This window comes from Opisthocomus hoazin, chromosome 5, assembly GCF_030867145.1.
Source record: "Opisthocomus hoazin isolate bOpiHoa1 chromosome 5, bOpiHoa1.hap1, whole genome shotgun sequence".
In the NCBI taxonomy this organism is placed as follows: domain Eukaryota; kingdom Metazoa; phylum Chordata; class Aves; order Opisthocomiformes; family Opisthocomidae; genus Opisthocomus; species Opisthocomus hoazin.
In genome coordinates this window covers 57,926,432-57,949,235 of record NC_134418.1, presented here as the reverse complement: position 1 = coordinate 57,949,235, position 22,804 = coordinate 57,926,432, and the positions used below count along the sequence as shown (strand labels likewise).

Genomic DNA, 22,804 nt, shown 5'->3' with positions numbered 1-22,804 from the left:
AGAAATACACTAAGAATCACACAAGTATAGGCTTTCTTTTAAAACTTAATAAAGATCTTTTTTGGATGGAGAGAGCAATATTTGTATATCTCAGCACCAATAGACAACTCCGCCTAGAACTTTGTCCAATATCTTCCTTGCTTCCTATGAGATGGGTAAAGGAAGAAGTGTATAAGGTATGTCCATCCCCATTTCAGGCCTCCCTAAGAAGGTTCCCAGGTGCGGGAATGCAGTTGCCTACCATGTAAACAGGCAGAAGGCTCCCTGGCGTGGATGTGGCCAGGATAACTGGCAGTCTCCAACGATTCCCACCTGTGGGTCAAGGATCTTCCAGACACGGCTCCCCAGCAGAAGCATTTTTAAATAGACGTTCATGATAAAAAGTGTGTAGCATTATCCTACAACAACCCTACTATTTCACCCAACATATCTGAGAATATCAGCTAGCCAGGAGTTTAAGAAATCACATCAAATTCAAATCCTTTGTGCATATATGCTTATCTGAGAGGTATTTAGCATGAATTAGGTTCAGTTTTGTTTTTAATGTTATACTTTTGTGTGTTGATTAAAGCAACTTTTTTTGCAGGTAAGATACAAGAATTGATCTTCAGAAATTTAGAAAAAATACTTTTATTGGATATATTTTTATAAGTTGTGTGCAACATACACAATGCGTGTTTTCGTGACATAACACACTGGAAAGGTACATCTCTTAAACAGAACAAGACTGTTGTATCACAGATTGTTTGTTTCCCATGTGAAATTATATTGAACCAACAGAGACAAATACCATTCTCACCCAAAAATAATATACTATGTCTCCAGTTTGGTCCATTCTTTTATAGAGTTTCATGTTCTGTCAAAGAATATTCCCGTCCTCTTAAATATGTGAAACACACACATCATCCTTGCAGGTGAGAAGAGGCGTCGAGCAAAATGCAAATATTGGTAATCCAGACATTTGAATGAATTCTGCTCTTCCTTTCTTGCCTTTTGGGTGTTTATATTTTAATAGTGACTATGAAAAATATATCCTTATTGTGTCATCTTTATTTTTTAAAAAATTTCTTTTTGTCACTGTATAACTATATCAAGAATCCTTGATCCTGCTACTCAAAGTTAACATAAACCTTAAAACCAACCGGATTTTCCTTTCCCAATATCAACAATGAAGTATATTTCTGCCTAGTATTGTAATTAATAACTGTTGTTCCATGCATTTGGAATAACTCAGTGGATTGCTTTCTTGCGTACAGTATCTACATATCTTACTTTTTCTTCACATTATAATGTACTGACAGCAATTGCTCTTTCTAAGGGTCATTTATAACTTGTGATTCATTCACAGACAGATACACCAAAACATTCAATACATCTGCTACTGGAAGAAAGCAATTATACCTTAAGTCCAAAAAATCATCTTAACAGTGTAGCACAGATGACACTGAGTAATGTAGTTTTGATATAAGAAAGCTCACAGAATTTTCAATTTTAAAGAAATAGGACTATAAATATTTTAGCAGGAGGTTTCATAATGTATATGCACCACACATGTACACAACACAATACTAAATATCCAAAACAAGCTATGTTAAGTATAAAATACTTTCTTTGGTCTCTTTCCGGGTCAAATGGCAGTGAATGCTCAGGACAATGAAGATCACGTTCCTCTGCATTTCTGCTGTCGATTTGGACACCATGAAATTGTAAAGTTCTTACTCCAGAGCAGCTTCGAAGTTCAGCCCCATGTGGTGAATATCTATGGAGACACACCTTTACATCTGTGAGTCACGTGGAGAAGCTCTCTTTTACATGGTTTGGGCCTAATTAGAAAGCTGCTGTTGTTAACAACTCTTTACTGACTTCATCTTCAGTGCGTGTTACAATGGAAAGTTTGAAGTTGTCAAGGAAATAATTCAGCTCTCAGGAACAGAAAGTCTCACTAAAGAAAATATATTCAGTGAAACGGCTTTCCACAGGTGAGATGTTTAAATGCCATTATAAGTAGAATTCCACTTAGACATGCATGCAGTACAACACCTGAAGTTACAGATGTCTCACCCACAGCTGGACGGGGAGCAAAGCAAGCAGTGAGCTCGACATGGATGGTAAGCTTATATCTTGAGATACAAGAGAGGACATGAAGTGAGAGGTAGAACCAGACAGTGAAAGGGGAGAGAGAGAGCAAGCAAGAGGGAGGAAGGTAGGCAGGGCACCAGGCTCATCAACATCTGGGTGAACAACGATTTCTCTTTCTGTCCAGTGGTGAAGCTGAGCTTACAGCCTCTTCTGCCCAGAAACCTGCTGGGGTCTAGATATTCTAAATTAGAAATGAGGTGGCAGAACACAGTTTGGTCATGATGCTGTAAGTTTGTAAAGTTATTGAAGCGCCACTTTGCAAAACAGACTGTATTAATTTTGCATAGCTGTGGAAAATGATTTTATGCAACAATAATTAGAATGTTTCTGAAACAATAGAAATGAACATGCTTTGCTGGATTAATCATGCATTTGCACATTTCTAAGGATCCTTTATTCTATTACTACACTTCTGTCTCTGTGTAATTTTTAAAAACTTTTTGGCTACTCAAAGTATTTGTCCTTTTATGGACTATAGCATTCATTTTTCCCTGTAATTTTGCAGCGCTTGCACCTATGGAAAGAACATAGAACTTGTAAAATTTCTTCTTGACCAGAATGTTGTAAGCATCAATCACCAGGGAAGAGATGGCCACACAGGTAATGTCATTATCCTTACTGTGTGTAAGCGCGTATGCCAGCACCAAAAAATCAGTCAGGATTTCCAGGGTGATTCCCATGGTAATTCAGTGATCAACATCCAATTACCTTTCAGACAGAGCTCCACTTTTTTGAAATATATTTGCAGGCAGGCAAAGAAGTGATAAGAGTTTAGTGAGGATGTGTCAGGCTCTGTAGCTTGTATATGAGTAACAAAACCTGATGCAAACTGATTGTCTCAGAGTTAGGCTTCTAAATAGTTTTAAGAATTGGGCCCGAGCAGTGTTCTGCTAGGGACTGGGCATATAGGATATAGTGTCTGAAGGGCTGCACACCTCTGTATCCCTACCACGGGCAAGGAAAAAAAGCACCTTCTTTGTTTTTTACTTGCTTTTTCTCACGTACAAAGTTGTTAAATGTGATTTGCAGGTGGCAGAGTAAATGCTGACAGGCTGTATAGCAGGCAATAGGTTGTTTCTTGCAGCATTAATATTTTATTTTCACCTATTGCCTCAGGTATTGTTTTTTTAAATTTATTCCTTTACCGAGGAAATCAATTTGCACTTTATAGTTGTTGCTGCAAGTCCTGTTATGATGTTCTGAAAGTTGTGCTTACGATGTTTCTCTGATGTTCTAGGATTACACTGTGCTTGCTACCATGGTCATATTCGACTTGTACAGTTTTTACTGGATAATGGAGCTGATATGAATCTGGTAGCTTGTGATCCCAGCAGGTCCAGTGGAGAAAAGGATGAGCAGACCTGTTTGATGTGGGCTTATGAGAAAGGTATTTCAATTTTGTAGTTTCTGCCAGAAAATCCATAGAAACACTACAGGAAGGAGAGAACAATGCAGGAAGGAGAAAATACTACAGAATAACCCCGCAGTCCCTGTAGACTCAGAGCTCTCACCATCTGCTTTCCAGTTTCTGGCATGAAGGGTTATAAAAACCGACCCTTTATCTTCTCAGGTACTCTGTTAAACATCAGCTTTATTCAACAGAAACTCAAGTACAGGAATATTTATGTGCTGCTAAAATAGAAAACATACAGCCTGTTCAGAAAAGGCTGTTTCTGCCTCTGGTATCTGCATGAGTTCTAATTTTATTACTGAAGGAGGCATTACAAGGAGCAATGAATCAGAGTCAGTAATCTTAAATTCTTGCAAATGTGGATCAAAGCAAGGCATATACCATGTTTCATGTCCTATGTGTACAGCAACATCTCGGTTTTCTGTCCTGTTCTTGACTTCATGACTTCTGGGACCTCCCCCCCAGCTCCAAAAGCATTGCAGTACCGTTTACTATGAGAACGACTGTAATATAGTAAAGCTGTATATTTCAAAGGCCTTTCAAAAACCTGGTATTAGCAAAATACTCTGTATGAAATTACTGAGGGAAAATTCATCTTTGAAAGGTTTGGAGAAGAATTTTGAATATTGCCAAGCAGATCTTCGTGCATCAGACGTCTGGTAGAGTCAGCACATTGTGCATACACCGGTCTCTTCTGGTTCCTTGCAAAGGAGGACAAGGAGCATAGCAACTGTCTACAGCAATGTCGTGTGCAAATATTGTCTGGTTTGGGACACCGAAACTGAAATATTTTCAGGCACTGGTTTTCCTTGTAAGGCCCATTGAAGACTGTTGTCAACTTCCATTTTAGGATTTCTGTAGCAGGGTTTCATTTGCCATATATCACATTTTAGGATTAGGTGGACTGGCAAAAACAACATGCTTGTTCTTATTGGCAAGTATTTCCTTATATTTCTGTAGTTAAAAGTCACAGTATGTTTCAGATTAGTGCCACTATATCTTTGTTTACATGTTTTATAGGAGCATTATATTTTTTTTTAAATCTGCTGAATTTGTATAAATCAATTAAAAAAAAACCCTATTGCATTTGCCTGCAAATCTTGATATTTCCTCATTCTTTCTTAGGTCATGATGCCATCGTGACCCTTCTGAAGCATTATAAGAGACCTCAAGATGAATCGCCCTGTAATGAATACTCACAACCTGGAGGAGGTATGGTCTGAGAAATCACTTTCTTCTGTAACTTCAGGGTCTGATCCAAAGACCGCTGAAGTCTCTGGGAGTGTTCCACTGACGTCAGGGAGCTTTGGATCAGTTCTGTCTGGCGCAAAGAAAATTAGTGTAATGAGAATGCTGTTTTCCTGGTACCCTCTATTTCTGTCAAAAGCCTTCCTTTATCTTGAAATAGAGTTGTCACTTCACATTACTCACTAGGAAGAAAAGCTAAAAGCTGTGAGATGAAGATCAATCCCTAGTAATCATTGCTCATACCTTTCTACATCCTTAGTAAGTTGTTTAGCCATTCTGTTTGTATTGTTTAGCTCTGATGTTTCTTTGATTGCTGACATTCAGTATATTTCTATACTCAGTCCCCTTCATATTTTTTAATATCTTTGGATATCTAATTGCCCCTTGAGAAGAATTAATTACCCTTTTTGCTACAAAAATCCTCATTTGTTTTGGCAGCTAAGTGACAAGTGCCAAGAAGAATGCTAACATAAGCAGTTAGATAAACAAAAAATTTTGCAATGTGCTGGGAGCGCTGCCTGCAGAGAGGGTGGGTACGTTACAGGTTGTGGCTGGTCCGGGTCGTGGACCCCTCCTGCTGTGGAAATGGGAGGAACCCTGCAGTCAGCAGCAGCACCAAGCTGCTTCCGACATGGTTTGACCTGTTCCAGGTTTAGGTTTATTGTAGCTCAACTCTGTGCAACTCTTTAGGCCGCTAACTTTTGCATTATTGGAAATTTATGTTGGCAAGCAATTAACATACCCAGAGAGAATTTCTTCATGCTGATTGTTAAAACAACTCAGCTCCCGCTTAAGCAGAAAAACAAGAGATGACCTTTTTATGGAGAAAGCTGAGGTCTTTTGGAAAATCTAGTTAGTGAACTAAGTGCAGTATGCTCACAGCCCAGTTGTCGGAATTTGTGAATCTGATCAGAGTTCCTTTACCAAATCCAGCTGATACAAAAGGCTACACTGGCTTTCTTTAACACCAGTGAAAGTCAGTATCGTTCTAGAGAGGTTAGTGAAGCTAGATACAAATTACTTTCAAGAACACAGCAATATAACATCACAATCATATGTGCTTAGGTGTGTTTTCACATCTTTATTTTTTGTTCTTTAAGCAACCATTGCCTCATTAATTTATCAGTACAGATACTTGCACTGTCTGAATTCCGTAAAACTCATTCTGTTCTTTTATTTCAGATGGTTCCTATGTGTCAGTTCCATCCCCTCTAGGAAAGATCAAAAACATGACTAAAGGTATGCTCAACGGCAAGGGAAATGTTGAACTTTTATGAGTTTTTATGCAAGGTGTTTGTCCACCTAAACATACTAGACAAGATTCATTATTCCTGGAATTTTCTTTCTTCATAAATGTAATGATGTGCATAAGCAGGAGCTATTTTTCCATAGAATAATTTTAGAAACAATACACTTAGCTTTGTTGCTCAACATCATGATAATTCCTGTATTTATCTCCTTTTCATTTCCTTTAAAAATATATTTACTTTTATTTCTTTGGAGAAAAGGATGTGATTCTGAATTAGTACTAATCAAATACACACATATCCATGAATGCAAACAAATATTGTATGGAGTTCCACTGTAAGATGCCTGGATTATCATTACAAGAAAAATTCTATCCAAAAATAATTCGTGTTAATCTGAAACACATATAGATAAAACATTCAGATGAATATTTGTACTTTAAAATATTTCATTTTTTGTGGTGCTTTCAATTTTCCACTTCAAATATTCATGCTGGATATAACCAAATCCTTACATTCTTTACATAGCAGCATTGAAAAGTTGTGGTTACAAATATTTTTATAAACTTAATAGTAATAAACAAAAAAAATCAACAAGGTAGCAATGTTTGCTAATTATATTAAGTTGCAAGATTTAGGTTCCACATGTCACTGAAGAGTTAGATCTGGAAGAACGTCCCCTGCATTAGTAACGAGCACTAGCTGTACAGAAAAAAAGGGACTAATTCTCCATATAAAGGATTTTATGCAACCATCATATGGTACAGGCAGAATATGCTCACGGGACGGTGTTCATCAGTGATAAGGTTTTAAAGCCAAGAAAGCCCAAGGTAACTGTAGTATTGCAAGTACTTGTCTGTTATAGGGGTTTACTATGGTTACTGAAAGAAAGGCGAATAGGGTTACCAGTCACCCAATTCACTGAAGGAAGATGAGCTTTTACTGGGCAACGGTTTTGTGACGTTGAATGCTTGTATTCTGTCTCTTCCTATAAGCAGGAGAAGTGTTTTCTTTTGCAGAGAAGGCAGATGTTCTCCTCCTCCGTGCTGGTTTGCCATCACATTTCCATCTTCAGCTCTCTGAAATAGAGTTCCATGAGATTATTGGCTCAGGTACCAGAAATAAAAATGCATCCATTTTAAATGTCTGATGTTCATAATAAATATCCTTGTGGCTATTTATTTTAAATCATTTTAGGATCTTTTGGAAAGGTATATAAGGGACGATGCAGAAACAAAATTGTCGCAATCAAACGGTAAGTTTATCAGACTTTTCCATCTTTTTTGTTTAATGACCTAGTTTTAAGTATTAAAAAAAAAAACCATATTTTATTCTATTTTTGCCTTACTGTTTTCTCTCATGTAAATCCTAAGCTATTGAGCCAATACCTACTGCTCCAAATCTGACGTGGACATGTTCTGCCGTGAAGTTTCCATTCTCTGCTGACTGAATCATCCGTGTGTCATCCAGTTTGTGGGAGCTTGCTTAGATGACCCAAGTCAGTTTGCTATAGTCACTCAGTATATTTCTGGAGGATCGCTCTTCTCCCTGCTTCATGAACAGAAGAGGTATTCTGCTTGTTCTCTGCTTGGGCTTGTGATACAGAATCTGGAAGAGTAGTAGATTATGCTGATCTAAATAATGTTCATTTCAGTATAAAAGTAGAAAAAATTTAGCTTTGTTTCAGATTATTTGGTATGCAAGGGAAATTAATAAGTAATTGTTATTTAGTTGTCATTTTACATAATACACATTTACATTACATAGATTATATATCATTATTTTGTATTTAGAACAATTTTAAAGGTTCTATGATTTCTAGATAAGAATAATTTACAGATAATTTTTGCCCGTTCATTAACTTTGAGTATTTTTTTTCAAAATATAGAACTCTTGATCTGCAATCTAAATTAATCATTGCTGTAGATGTTGCCAAAGGCATGGAGTACCTCCACAATCTCACACAACCAATCATACATCGTGATTTGAACAGGTGAGTTTCTTTATCCTAAAAGTTCAGGAAATGCGAAGCCATATACAAGCCATATGCCACGTGAGACAGTGATGATCTGCAGTCTCACCTGTACTTGCAGACTCTCCTAGCTGTGTGGGGTATCATTAGCACTGGAGGAAGGTCCATTAGCTTGGAGGAAGGTCTGTTTGCGTCAGCTGGGCTGAGGAATTGGGGCACGATGCGTTCACATTCACTGGAGGCTTTAATATATTTTAGTTGAATGACTTGACAGATGGCAGTCAACTTCATGCTTATAATCATTTCACTGACAGATATATTATCTGACATTCACAAAATAGTTATGCCCTGTTTGCATGCATTAGTCCTGTGGGACAGCCTTTTTACAATTTGTGCTATGTAGCGCATTTCCCCAGTGTAATTTTTTGAATCCAAAACATTCATTAATTCATTTTACCTCCTTTTGCCCCTCTCAGAATGAAGTGCCTGATATAAACTAGTCACTAGTCCCCCTAAGGTCAATGCAGAAGTACAAAAATACTTCCAGAAGGCAATCCCTCCCGTTTGTTTTAGGTGCCTGTCTTGAAAAGGGGAGCACCTTGGATGAGCCTGTGCTTGTCACGGGGAGGGGAGCAGCCATCTGGTTTAGACTAAGTGCCTAATGCTGACACTTACAGGGGTACAGTAGCTAAATCCCAGCCCGGGAGCCAGCTGACAGTGCCACTGGCAAAGAGGTAGGAGAGAGTCTACATGATCCGGTTATCCAGAATTCCTTCCGGAAATGAATGAAACTGGATTGAAGAAAACTCAGAGTTTTTATACAAACCACTATGAGTCACATTTGCTGAACTGTAATTGTCATTGAAGGACGCAACTGCTAAAATCCACTATTTGCTCACATTTGGCCCACCAATGTTCAGTGTTTATTAGAGGCAGGAAACATCTCTACTGAGCAAAATTTTCTAGTATTATGTCCATCAGAAATCACTCAGACTAGCCATTCTGCACTAACTTCTACTTTGGAAGGGGACTAACCAAAGTTACCTGTAGGCATATTTAAAGAAGAGCAACCAGGCACAGAAAGTTAGCGCTGCATAGCTGTTGCACTGTTTAGCCACAGTAGTTTGCTTGGAAACGGCTTCTTCATAGATACAAGCACTGTGAGAAAGCTGCTACAAAAATAATTCTTTAAACTAGGATGAATCAAGTTACAAAATGTGTTTTCTTCAGTGTCAGACATACACCTCTTCGTTTTCCACTAGCTTAACTACTTGTTTTTTTAAAAAAAATCACAGAAACGTTCATTTTGTTTATGTCTCAAGTGACCAGCCCTATAGAGTTGTGGTGATACAATAAACAACATTTTCCCACATCTTGCGGTAAGTTTTCATTTCTTAGTGACACTGATAGCTGCAGTGAAAGATTCCTTGTGAAAAACACTCTTTTGGAAAAAGGAGCTGGATTTTTCCCTCTGAGTAAAGAAATAAACTAATCATGAGACTATGCCCAGTTCAGGGTTCTGGTATGAAATTCTGAAAAAAAATGAGGCAGTGGCAGTTTTCTGGATGTTGTTGTTGGCACCTCCAAGAGAACAGCATGTCTTGCACACGTGAAAGGCTCTGCCTAACACCGAGAGCTCTACAAAGGACGACCATGAAGGGAGCGACTTCAAATGTAGTATTTGTCCTTTATAAGTGGAAGGCTTCTTGCGATTTGAGGCAGAACATGGAGGGTGTGTGTATATAAGATCAGTCACAGGGGTGCAAGCTGAATCCCGCTGACCTCAGTGTCCTGTCGCTGGCAGTGGCCTATAGTGACAAACCGGAGACCCAGGCATGCATATAATGGCAGTGTCTTGAATTCTCTTTCAGTTCCCAAGAACTCTGGGCTCAACAGGGTATTTTCAGAAATGAGTGCCTGCTCTTGAAGCCACATTTTTTAAATGAAAGAATAACTCTATTTGTGGTTACAAAAGAAAAAATATCCCTGCAGATTGAAGAAGAAAATCAGATCACTGATGCAAAAGAAAGTGCACATTTCTTTATTTTAGTCTGAAAAATGCAGTCTCCAAACCATATGACTTCAAGCCAGTCTTCTGGGATTTATGTGCCCTAGGTTTGCAATACTGGCACAATTTCTGCTTTATACTCTGACTGCAAAAATTTTAGCACACTTTGCTTTACTCGTCTGCTCCAATGTAGGAGTGCATCCATCTGCTCATACTAAAACTGCTACAAGCGTATAAAAATGGCTACTGTTAACCATTGTCAATTACACACCCAATTACTTTATTTAAATGGGCAGATATGGTATTTCTGTATGATTGTGATAAATGTATGCTGTTCAGAAGGGTATTGCTGGTGTGTTAGATATATCCGTGTATATTGACTATATGGGGGCTTAATCTAAGTATATTAAGGTAAGCCGTATTCTGCTATTTTACTATAGCAGAGCTACATAAAATTTGTATGTCGAAGTGTATTTTAAATGCACTTTGGATTGACTAAATGCTTTCAAAAAACATGTCATTTATCAAAATTCTTTTAGCCTGAGAAAGCCTGGGCCCACATTTCAGAGGCCTTTGAAATGCTTCATTTTGACATTTAAAATTGTTTTTTCTATTATTATATTATGATATATTATTATATTATAATTATAATATATTACAATATATTATGCATATTTCATTAAAGGGTGGTGAAATACCAAACTGTATTGAATTGTGAGATTTTAGATGAAAATGCCTCCTTTTGCTAGAGACAAAATGTGATTTTTGGTTCTGCTAGCCCTTTGATGCAGAAGGCATATTATTCAAACTGGGGATGGTTGGACTTTCCTCTCACGCAGCATAGCTGTGCACTGCTTTGAACAAACAGCTTTCTCTCCTTGACTGTCATCTCTTTTGCTTTTACAAGGCATCCCTTGCAAGTCCTGAGTCTTGGGATGGACATGCAGTTCTTCAATTTTGCCACAAGTCAGGATGCTAACAGTTTCCAACTAGGTACCTTTACTCTTTCAGCAAATGGATCTTAACCCGCCTTGAATGACAAGGTCTGGATTTAGAGCAAAGAGAAACTGTTGATGTAACAAGCTTTCAGTACATTAAATTGTGAGGAAAACCTTGGCACTGGACAGAGCTTTTCTACATTAATCTTTCTCAAAAAAAATTAATAGCTGTTGATAACAGCAATATGCCTCCACCAGTTCTAGAGGCTTTTGGAAATGTTACAGGAAAAAAGCTGTTTAGGCCAGACCTTATTCATGAGCGTCCAGTTTTTGAAGTATAATGTGGATTTGCTGTGCAGAAAGCAATCTGGATCTCAACCTAAAAAAAAGGCTGGAAGAATGTCTTCTTGCCACCCTATTTTTCTTTTTCCATGATTGTACTTGCCTCGTTTCTCCCTTGCATACCATCCACGTCCACCACCTCTTGTCCTTCTCCTTACAGTCAGGGTTCCCTTCTCCTCATGCCACTGGCTCTGACCTCAGCATCCTCTGCTGTCTCCCGGAGTCTCCTTGACATGCCTGCATTGCTTCACTGCTGCCTTTCGGGCCACCAAAGCATGGAGCTCAGAGGGGATGCTGCAGCTCTTGCCTCAGTTGTGGTGCCAGCCAAGAGCCCTGTGTCTGAATGCTGCAGTCTGTGTAACTGCTTCAGGGCAGCAAAGATCCAAACCTTATGCATGGCTCAGCTTTATGCCTTGTCACTATGGGCTGCTAGAAAAACAGTTCTGCACTGAAGGATTTTAAATAATGCTTTCCACAAAAGAAAACTCAAAACAGTATCTCACTAGAGAGCCAAAAAGCGTATCATCGCTTCGCAGAACTTTTACTAGATAATATTTGTAAGGGTCAGAAGATAATTTGCTGTAAGGAGATCCGTGTGGTTGATGTGTGGTGCTGAGAGTAGCTTAACTTCCAAAACTTTTTAGTGCGAGAGCAGAAGTCATGTTTTCAACATGAGTCCCAGTCATCCCACAGGCACAATTACTACATGAAAATCTTTACGACGACTAAAGAGAAAGACCAAGAGTGAAATTCTGACCCTTTTGTGTTAAGTTTTGCCAGTGGCTTCACAGGAGCCTTACATTTTCTACCTTAAATTTTCACATAGCTTGTAACCCTCTTTGTGAGCTCTGAAGTCGAATGCATTGCACATAATGCATTAAATAAATCTGCAATATGGCTTGACAGAACAGAGAAGAAAATTAATCTTACATGTCTCTACCCTGGAAAAGGGGTTATCCTTCCATTTTGAGAATAATTGGGAGGTTTATTTTGCTTTCCAGTTCTGGAAAAAGAGGTTCTGACAGCTATCAGCAATGGTGACATGTATCAGCCTATTACTACTTACACTGTGGTGAGGGATTGTAGCCGCAATGATTATAGCACTTTAATAAAAAGGAGACCATTTTAGTATCAATTTAATTTAAGCCATAACAGCTGAACATGGTTGGACCAAGCCTTTGAGCGACTAACATTCATTTGACGGCTCTAACTATCTGTAAAAGTTTCTGAGAGCTGGCTTAGTGAGAAAGCTGAAAGAGAGGGTGGAAGCCTGGTGGTAATGGGGATGGTGTCTGCAACTCCTCTTTGTTATAAAGTGCCTTATGAAATCTTAAAATAGCAGTTGCCTTTCATTAAATGCACAGTGTGTTAAGGTAGCAGGATCTTTTGATGGCCCCGTTCCCTGGGAAAGGCACAGGCACTGAATGCACTTTGCCTCTCGCCTGCCCTGAGAGGGAGAAGTCCTTGCATCTGGCGGGCCCGCAGAACTACTTGCTTTTGTAAAAGCCAGGATGATTACACACTTCTGATTCTTTTCTCGTTTTTTTCCTTCCATGGTTTCATGAAGAGAATGACGCTTGGTCTCACCATTTCAAACTGTGTGTGGCCTTAACAGAAGACAATTAATTTCTGATTCTGCTGAACTCATTATTAACCTCCTGTCAGATCGAATCAGATCAGATTTATCTTGCTGCATTTCTCAGAACAGAGGCTTAAGATTTCCTTTCTCATCTGTGGTTTTCAAATTTCCAAGTGCCATTGAGGCAATAATAGCATTTTTGAGCTGTACCTGCCAAGCCTTATATCTGTGGCTTATTTTTTTCTTCTTTAGAAAAGAAAAATTAGTAACTGTAGTGTTCACTCATGGTACCAGACTGACAAAACCTTTCTGGAGACTGCCTCCTGCTTTCAGACATGTCCATATGCTCAGCACCAAGACAGGCATTTTGGCATTCTTTTGTCAGAAAGACTTACGCATGTCATGTGTAGAAAGGGTCTGTTTACGAATTTTTTGTCTTCTCAGAAAAAACCCATCAGCCCAGGTCTTCACTATGTGTATCGTCAAGTTGGGTTTATTCAAGGTCTATACAATCCTTGAGTACACTGAAGTTGAAGCTAGGGCTCAATACATTCTATTCACATTGAGAAATGGTGATAATTTCTGTCCATACTGAAAGAGGTCAAATCTGAACCAAGACCACAGACAAGTCTGTAGTTTTGTATGACTCGCATGCCTACATTCAACCCAGGGTACAGCCTTCAAGAGTCTCTCTAGTTTAGCCTTGTGTTTGATTAATATTTTCATTTGACTTGTGGTGGGGGTCTCAAAACAATTCCACATGTCATACTCAAATCACTTAAATATTTTGATGGAAAGTATATATGGGAGCTAAAATCAGATTAAACTAAAAGAGTCATGGCTACATTGTATGAACCCACTACACTTTTATGATTAAATTTATCATCTCAAGGTTTGGGTTTAAATGAAGCTACAAATCTTGAAGACAGTGATTGGTGGGAGTCCTGGTTGGGAGAGCTTAATTTTTTTCTGTCTTAAAAACTATTATCTGCTGAAATTTGTGTTCCTCACTTGACTGCTCTTGCTCGTATCCACAGCTCTAATATGGGCAAGTTATGCTTTTTTGTTGAGACCATCAATATTGATTTCCTTTTCACTTCATCATGTAAGCCATTGCCAACTTTTTCATTTCCCTTTTTTCATATACTTTTCACTCTCCGGAATTTACTTGGATCAGTCAACATTTTGATAAATATGTTGTAAGCATTATTGTGTCCACATTCATACGCTTTTATGTTGTACTTTGCTCAGCCCTTCAGAAGCTGTGTCCTGTGAAGGCACAGTGACTGGTGAATGAAAACCTTGATCTTCAGCGCTGCTAGAAGCTTTTGACCCAGCTAAAGCATTTTGTGAATCTTTCCCTACATTCCCAGTTTGACAATCTGCGTTTGTGGTGCCAATTTCTAAAGGCCTTGCTCTTTATTTGTTGTATGTAACTGGTGTTTTTCTACTTCCTCTTGTGTGTTCTTTGCTGAAAATTAAATCCATTGCAATAGCTTCTTTGAATCAGTAAATCAATTTTCAGTAGATTCTATATACACTTTTCCTGTTAAATGACATTTTGCAAAAGGCAAAAGATGTTTTGCCTGCATCGTCATGATCTATATTCTTGTACTGCATCTTGGATATAGTGCATGTCTTTCATTAGAAAACATTTAATTAGCAAGTATTTTGTCCTTGTCCCTAAGCCTGAGTCTGTCCAACATTTATAGATCTGTAAAAGATTGTAAATGTGGCAATAGCTCACTTCTCCAGTTATTTTTAATGGTTTCCTCTCTCATCGGGTTTCTGTACCAGGTACAGAACCTCCTCTTTTCTCTAGCAAATGTGACAGTAATTGAACCGTGTCTCACTGTTTCAGCGAGATATCCAGCTAGACCTACTTAAGCGTGGAAGTGGGAAGATGTTATTCCAGCTCTTTTCAGCGTTTCTGGTTGCTGGCATCTGTGGCAGATGTCCCCGCAGCAATATGTATTTGCATTCTGTGATCGTATCGCAGTGGTTTGAAAAACAAATGTATTAGTGTGTTAAAACTCAGGGGTTTCTTCCCCTCCTAGCAAAAGTGATACTTACCACACTTCAGCCTGTTTCTGAGCTGCTTGGAAAAGCTCAGCTGATTCCTAAGTTGTGGATTTGTTAGGACAAGAGGCTAGTGCAGCCGTACTGTGCAGGGTACGAGGGACTGCATCCCTGTGCAACGCTGACCCTGCTCAGGGCAGCCTGTGTGCAAAATCATGCTCGCAGCAGCGGCTCTGTTGCGTGGCCCTCACTCTCCTAACCCCTTGCATTTAGAGATTTTTTAACTCCTTCTAGGCATGTAGATCCTTCCCTGCTAATTAGAGTATCACATATACCTTCTAAATAATCCTAATTTGTGCTGCATGGCGCTGCATCACTACCTCAGTGTTAGTGGCTTCACAAAATCTTGACAGACTTAAGCCGATCTTTTCAAATTGGGGTAAATGCAACATTTTGTTTAGAACACACACATTGAGTTTCTTTTTCACTTGGCTGCTGGCTGTGCTTCATCTTGATCAAACAGAGAAACAAACAAAGAAAAGCAACCAAAGCTTCAGTTTTGTTAATTCCTGGTATCTGTTCTTCACAAGTTTGTCTTCCATCTTCCATTTTATGTGCTTACTACAAAGTCTCTCCCAGGAAACAGAGATCCATAAAGATTTTCAAAGTTTGAAAGAAAAGCTTACATCTCCAGACATCCTTGTAGCATAATAATGAATTTTAATTCATTGTTACTCTTCTGTCACAATAAATGGATTTTACTGAGCCCTTTTGAGAGCCCACAATAAATGTTAGCTCTCCTGTACCTCCTGAACTGTAACCACACTCCCTCTTCACCGAGCGTACATTCGCCCCTTTTAGTGGTGACACAGAGTGCTGCCTGCCTCCACCTTGGCAATGGTTGTTCTAAAATCACAAATTCAGACAGGCACATGTCCCAGCAAAGCCATTGTGCTTCAGCCTCTGTCATCTGAAGAAATCGGTTCTCAGACTGCCTTCAGGTCATTCACAAGACTCATCTTCGTCCCTAGCACCCTGCCAGTCCTGGGAAACCTCCAGCCAAGCAGCCTGATCAGAACACACCAGCATCATCTCCCCAGAGTGTGAGATTATCCCCTGTCTCCTCGCCCAATGAAGGGACTGTGGGGATGCTGGGTTTCAGAGTGTGGGAGGGCATAGCTGAGGAAAGCATCCCCTGTAGGTGCATTTGACTTCAGGTCTCTGCTCAGTGGCACTGACTTGGCAGCATCAGGCTTCTCCTGCTCTCTGCTGTTCACGGTGCCATCACTTTTCCCTAGGAATCACCCTTCTCATGAGCTGCATCTGGCTGGGAGCCCCGCGGGAGGCTGCTGCCTTGTGTCACATCGAGATTCGAGAGCATGGCCCAGATTCAGGACAGTGCGGATGGCAGTCCCGGCTGGGCATCTTTCATGTTGCGAGGTTTTCTTTGGAGCATTTTCTTTTAAAAAAAGAAAACAAAACAAACCCACAACAAACACAAAAAAAACTAACCATGAAGTACCTGCGTCTTTATGCCAACCACAGGCTGCTCTGGTCAACCGCCGTCCTTTTGCTGTGTCTTCCTGCGTGAAAAGGGGTGTGTAACCACCTGTTGAAATGTTGCCTTCCTGGTTTGGTCACAGCCAGGTGTTTACCTGGAATAAAAATTCGTGAAGCTGTCAGAAAAGTAGAAATGGATAAAGAGGAGCAATCCCATTCCGTACAGCCACATGAAGGAGAAGCAGCTTCTGTGTTACCAGCTAGCATGTGGTCCCCAGGATCAGACTGGGGAGCAGGCAGGAGGGAAAGCAAGAGAGGGAAGCTCGAGAGACAGTGTCTGGGCCAGAGGAAAATAAGACCCTGTTATGGATGGCAGGAAAGTGAGGAGCTGCTTTGGACATGCCTCCCTGCAGGTGCAGGCAGACGTGACTTTCTCTGTCTCTGCGTCGAGGCTGCTGAAATGAGGAATGCCCGTGGCACTGCGTCTGAGCCAGGCTGTTTGCTGGCAGGGCAGAGCGTGTGGAACACAGCGTGGTACCGACACACGCACAGCCCTGGCACCAGCCCGTCTCCCACAGCAAAAACAACATCTGCCTGCATGTGCCCGAGAGCACGGCTGCGGAGCAGACCGAGGTGCCTGCCAGGGGCTTCCCTCCGAGGGCGTTTTGAGAGATCGCACAGATCTCCTGGGGCTTGTATTTCTATAAACAGAAGAGAGAGCAGGGAATCACAGCAAGGGTTTTAAGTCAGGTTGCGTTGTGTTAAAATATTAAATCTGTATTTCTACAGCTGAACAAGCACCACAGTTAGGAGAGGTGTCAAAAACCTCAATTTGCAGGCAGCTTGGTGGGACTCCTGTACGTGAGTCAAAGGACAGGTATAGGTCATGACTTATTTAGTCTGCTTTCTCTGCTGCACGCGATCTGGTAACGTGATTCAGAGACACTGCTCAGGGTTTGGAAGGGCAGCACAGAAATGTTTTTAACTGCTTTGAAAGCCAGACTCTTTAATGTGAAGAGCGTTCTTCTCACATGTATATGCTTTTGCAGAAAAAAGTCAATATTACAAGAAAAGTAATTTGGACACTGATGAAATCGATATGTAGCATGGCTCACATCAGAAATTTGTATAGAGTAATATCCCCTGGAATCAATGCCTGTTGCGGGATGCAACATTTATAATTTCGCTCTGATGTAGCAATGATCCACTACAAGGTTAAGAATAAAGGATCTCGGAAACTGTAAATACGGTGAAGTGAATCAGATCACCTTTTAGTCTAACTGGGAGCTATCCTTACTTTAAAACTATTACTCCTATTTTTTGCAATTTACTGACCTCAAGCTGTGGGTTCCTGAACCCTCACATTGTATGGTTCAGCCGCTTTTCTAAAAAACCTTCAATTGAGTGTCATGTTGAACAAGACCTGAACCTGAAATAATTCTGAAGACTGGAAAACAAGCTTAGATTCAAAATAGTCTGTTTCTACACAGTCAGGAATGAAAGCACGTCATTTTACTCCTGCGGGGCATGTTTTTCAAACACTGTGCTTAGTCTCTTGTTCACCCCACTCCGCAGATAATAAAACTGAAAAGAATCATTCTAGTCATCACTCAGCTTAGGACTGTGAGACCTTATGTGAGTCAACAAGCCCAGTTCTCTGCTGTTAGAACCAACCATTTCAGAGTCAGATAGGTATAATGTGGGCCGTAACTTTGGCTGACTGGTGCATGCATTTCAGCTGGAACACCTCTGTGTATTCAAGACTTTAAGGAACAGATAATCTATCAATCTTTTCATAACTCACCTTCACTTTAAAAGCTGCAGGTGCCCGAGATCTACCAACATCTATCGACTGGCCTCTTCACCCTCTTTTGGATGATCATGGACTTTTATTCTCTGAATGTACAGTAGATGCCTTCCAAAACGGCTCAGTTCTCTCTCTTTCGACAAGCTTTGCATTTTTTCTCCTAGGGACTACAGTGTAGGTGCTGACCTGAAGTTTAACCACTGTAAACCCTAATTCTAATTTGAAGTTACACAGTGCTGTGAGCATGGCTTATGTTCCTAAGTCCCTAGTGACCTCTATTTTGTTATATTAAATAACTGTTACATGTTTGTGTTCAGCTTTCCAAATTATAAACAGCTCTGCCAAACTTTGTGAATAGGAGTCACACCAGGAGTTCTCCCAAGTGAAACTCACGTAGTTCAGGTAGACAGCAATGTGAAAATACTGCAGTCCTAAGAATGCAGCTGTCTCTCTTTGTGATGTGTGAGAAAATGATGGTTATGGAATATGTCAAGCAGCAGTGCACAGACTGCTCCAACATTCTGTTACACTGAATGCATCCTCTCGGTTCTGAGAAAGACCTCTGAAATCACTGGCCTGGCATTTCCAGCCTGCAGAACCAAGAGAGGAACGCTGGTTCTTTGTTGTTGATTAGCTACTTTCTGCAAAAGTGCTCATATTTGCTAGACTGGCATGAAAACAAAAGTCCTTCTATAGACAGTTCCAAGCATGAGTAGCTAAAATGTATTTGTATATGGAGAGGGAACACTTCAGTTCTGATAACTGCATGCTGTCAAATGTGTCGGCATTGTAGTAAAATGACACATCGTTTTGTATACTCAGTACAATATGAAGAAGAGGAGCAGGAAATAAGTGCTTTTGAAAGGCATTTATGGATGCACAGAAGCCAAAGCCCATATTTTTGTAAATATGTATATAGGTGTTTACTCAATGCTTGGGAAATGAATTAATTCCCTTAGCAAACCCTTATGTAGTTTATTGCATAAAGAGCTGCTTGCATGCTGAGCAATTAAAGGGAGACCCCTGGAAAGCTATGGTTAATAAAATCATAGAATAGTCAAGTTGGGAGGGACCTCCAAGATCGTCTAGTCCGAAACCTTCCCCAAAGTTGGACTGAGTTGAAAATGAAATGCCTGTATGATATCCAGTAATAGCCTACAAAGCTGGCTTCAAACCTTATCTCTGGCAGAATATTTCATTTCATACAGCAAAACCTACCAGTGGATTAGACTAGGTCCGTTACAAAACACAGAAGAGAAGACATTTTTGACTATGTTCAATTTGAGTCATTTTGATTGACAGAGCTTCAATCCTTTGCTTCTCTGTCCCTCAGTAAAGCAGTACCACAGAGGAGGAAGGACTGCTGCCAACAGCTTTAATTTCAAGTTCCACAGTCCAGTCAAAAGCCATAAAATGGGGACTGGTATTGGAAGAAAGATAGATTTTCAAGATTAAGGTTTTGAAGATTCACTAAGCCGTATTTGCAGTGTCACAGTGCTCATAAAACCAGTAGAGTCTTCTAAATGACCAGGGAACGTGTCTGTCTTTGAGAGATGTAACCAGGAATGTCAAAGAGACTGATCTTATTTAATTCTCACTGCCACTCACTGGGGATTAAAAGACTCTGAGAGGGGGGAAAAAGGGTCTCTCTTTTTGTTTTGCCTTTCTTACGCCCTTTTTGGTCCATTAAGGATTGGGCACATAAAAAACAAAACAAGATTTTAAAAGGATGTATACGTGATAAAGCCTATTAGTCCCAAATGGTTTAGTTCCACAACATATTGACAAGCACAAGCAACAAAACTATCTTAATTTGTAGTGCTATGTAAGATAACAGAGTTGGCAAGAAGAAAGTATTATCTACTCCAGCATTTCCCATGCTTTGTAACTGCTGTTTTTCTCTGTGCTTTTGGCAAAGTAAATGTAATCTGAATTATCTCTCCAGAATGAACATGTGCATTTAAGCTAAAACAAGTGTTACCAAAGGGTATACTTGATCCGTATCACAGACACTCACAGTGAAAGAAAATTCAGAGATAATGTGACATGCCTACAAGTGGTGCATTGCATCCCCCTCTAGCGACCAGTCTGCACGTAGACCTTGGCAGGGCTGGCCGCCAGCTTTCCATCTGAAGTATTTTCTGTCTGAGAAGTTATGGTTTTGGTCTGTTTTCAGTAATGCAGTTCGTGGAAATTCTCCCGGGAATTATAAAAATTTTCCTTTTTGCATGGAGTTGTTTGAAAGTTGAAGAATGTAGGCTCCTAGGATTTGTCATAATTTATAATGTTGGCAAGCTTGGAGGATAAATTCAGAATGCAGCGCTGCAGTCAGGTTATTTAGTTACGGGGAAAAAATGTCATTTTCTTTGCACAGTACATTATGAAATGTCTGCTTTCCATCTTCATTCAGGACAAAACCAGAAGTTGCAATCTTGATAATTTCCAGAAATACCCTGTCTTATTTCCCAATCAACACTACTAAATGATTTTAGTTCCAAGACCTCTGAGGCTTAATTTTCCTTAATTTTCCTTTCCATTAACCCAGTCTCTGCTTGTATATCACCAATTTTCTGCAAATTTTCTCCATCCAAGTGTGCTTTTGTCACGTGCATCTGCATCTTATGGACAAATCTATGTGAGTAGCAGAAAATCAGCAAAAAGTCCTTTACTTCTTGTCATTCTTCTGCTGTTGTGTTCTTCTCAAGGAGTTGTGCTGCGATAATGGGGTTTGAGAAGATGATACAAAACATCTGAAATATTTATAAAATAGTTGTAAGCAGCAGATTGCCTGAAAGACTGTGTATGTGTTCTGCGTGAGCTTTTTAGACTTTCCGACCATGGTCGATTGGAGGAATTTTGTTTTGTAGATCATTGTGGTGACACGTCAGTTGCAGATTTATGATGAGTTACACATGTAATGCATGTGCTGAGCACGTGCAAGCTCAAAGCTGTCCAGAGAGGGCTACATAGTAGTAGTACAGGTTCTGCCAGTACAGTCAAAGAGCTTTTTGGCTCCTTCACCATCAGAGCAGAGCAACGGTCTCACCAATGGGGAACATGTCTTCTTTTTCCAAAATGTATGATCTGGTTCAGCCACAATTCTTACTCTGAGGCAAGAATTTAGAGGAGTCGAATGTCCTGTGTTACGTGGGAGTTCGGATCAGACCTTAATCTGTAAATCCACCCACTAGTAGCCGTTGGAGATTTGTTCCCTGTTGTCTTTTTCCCAAATTTCCGTTCAGTCTTGCTTTAAATGTCACATTGTAAATTGGCTTCTGTCATTTCTCTTGGTGAGTTTGTTCTGGAGAACAACTCTGCCTCTAGGTAAATAATTAATGTGTTAGTTGCATTAAGTAAAATTATCAATAATTCTGTGGTTATGAAGTGCTGTGTTAATGCTGATTATGCCACCATCATGACCAACAGGTGTATTTATGTGTATCACAGGCAGGCCAGGAGAACAAATGAGTGGTAGATATTTTTTTAACTTCTGTTCGTGTTGCTGGCCTTTGGCAAATGACAGCTCAGCCCAGATTTACATTTGCTACCGAGCTACAAACTGCTGAAATAGGAGTACCAACGAGGTACCTGCTTTTAAGCATCAGTTCTCATTTCTCGATGACTTTTCTTTATATAGGCACCTATTTTTGCGATTGGCTTCCCTCATGGCCTTACAGAGCTTTTGAAAGGAGTTTGCTTGCGAGCCAAATGCCTTTAAGCCACTTGGGTGGCTCTAGCAAGCCGAGGGCATCAGTGCGGCGCAGCTGGGTCTGCCCAGCCCGGGGCTCGGGGAGCCGGCGGGACCACCGAGGCAGAACGGACCCCATGCCCCGGCTGCCCCGGGTTGCGGCGGGGCAGAGGAGGGGGCAGCATACCCCCACCACCCGCTGCCGCTGGGCACAGCCTGCGATTGCCCATGCTGCTGCTTCCTCCCCGCTGAGCAGCGGCACAGAACCGGGCCGCTCTCGCCTGTCTGCGGTGCGATGTGACCGAACGACGCAGCAAGGAGCAGAGCGCTGCCTGCTCTGTCACGCGGCCGTAGAAAGGCATCTCTGCAATTCTCATGTTCCTCTTAGAAATAGTGGGAGACGACATATACTATAGAAAGATGATATAAAAATCTGACTGTAATTAGACATTCACTTTGATATTGTTCTGTACATTTCAGGTATCAATTGCTGCTTATTTAAGAAATGAAATCTCATTTCTGTTTTTTTCACTTTGGGGTATTTTTGTTAATGAAATTGCAAAATTATAACTAAGAGCTGAGGCAGAACTGAGAAGGTTACATTTAATTTGTTATAAATGTATGTTCTGTGCGTTATTGATTAATTTGATGGCTACTTGTTAATTCTCAAACTATGGGCTATGGCAGAAACGAGAGATTACAGCTATTTGGGTTCTTGGCAATCTCCATTTAATAACTACTAAGGAATGAATTATCTCTGAACCAGCATTTTACCATATGCTTTTTGGAGGGAAGTGAGGTCCAGCTGCTCTATAGCTCTGAATCTTTTCCTATACAGTGTTCATCAGGGAGATGGAACCAAGAGCTTGGAAGCCACTTGCTTAAGTGTCTGTGGTACATTGATAG

The 22,804-nt window shown here is 40.2% G+C and overlaps 1 protein-coding gene across 1 annotated transcript in view; it reads left to right on the top strand.

Moving 5' to 3' along the window:
- LOC142361432 (serine/threonine-protein kinase TNNI3K-like) overlaps window positions 1–22,804 on the top strand; it is an 89,555-nt gene that overhangs the window by 34,388 nt on the left and 32,363 nt on the right. The window contains 10 exon segments of the mRNA XM_075421416.1: window positions 1,639–1,783; window positions 1,875–1,979; window positions 2,645–2,739; window positions 3,377–3,526; window positions 4,676–4,762; window positions 5,981–6,037; window positions 7,065–7,157; window positions 7,243–7,300; window positions 7,419–7,613; window positions 7,934–8,038. Of these exon segments, the coding sequence (XP_075277531.1) occupies window positions 1,639–1,783; window positions 1,875–1,979; window positions 2,645–2,739; window positions 3,377–3,526; window positions 4,676–4,762; window positions 5,981–6,037; window positions 7,065–7,157; window positions 7,243–7,300; window positions 7,419–7,613; window positions 7,934–8,038 (1,090 nt within the window).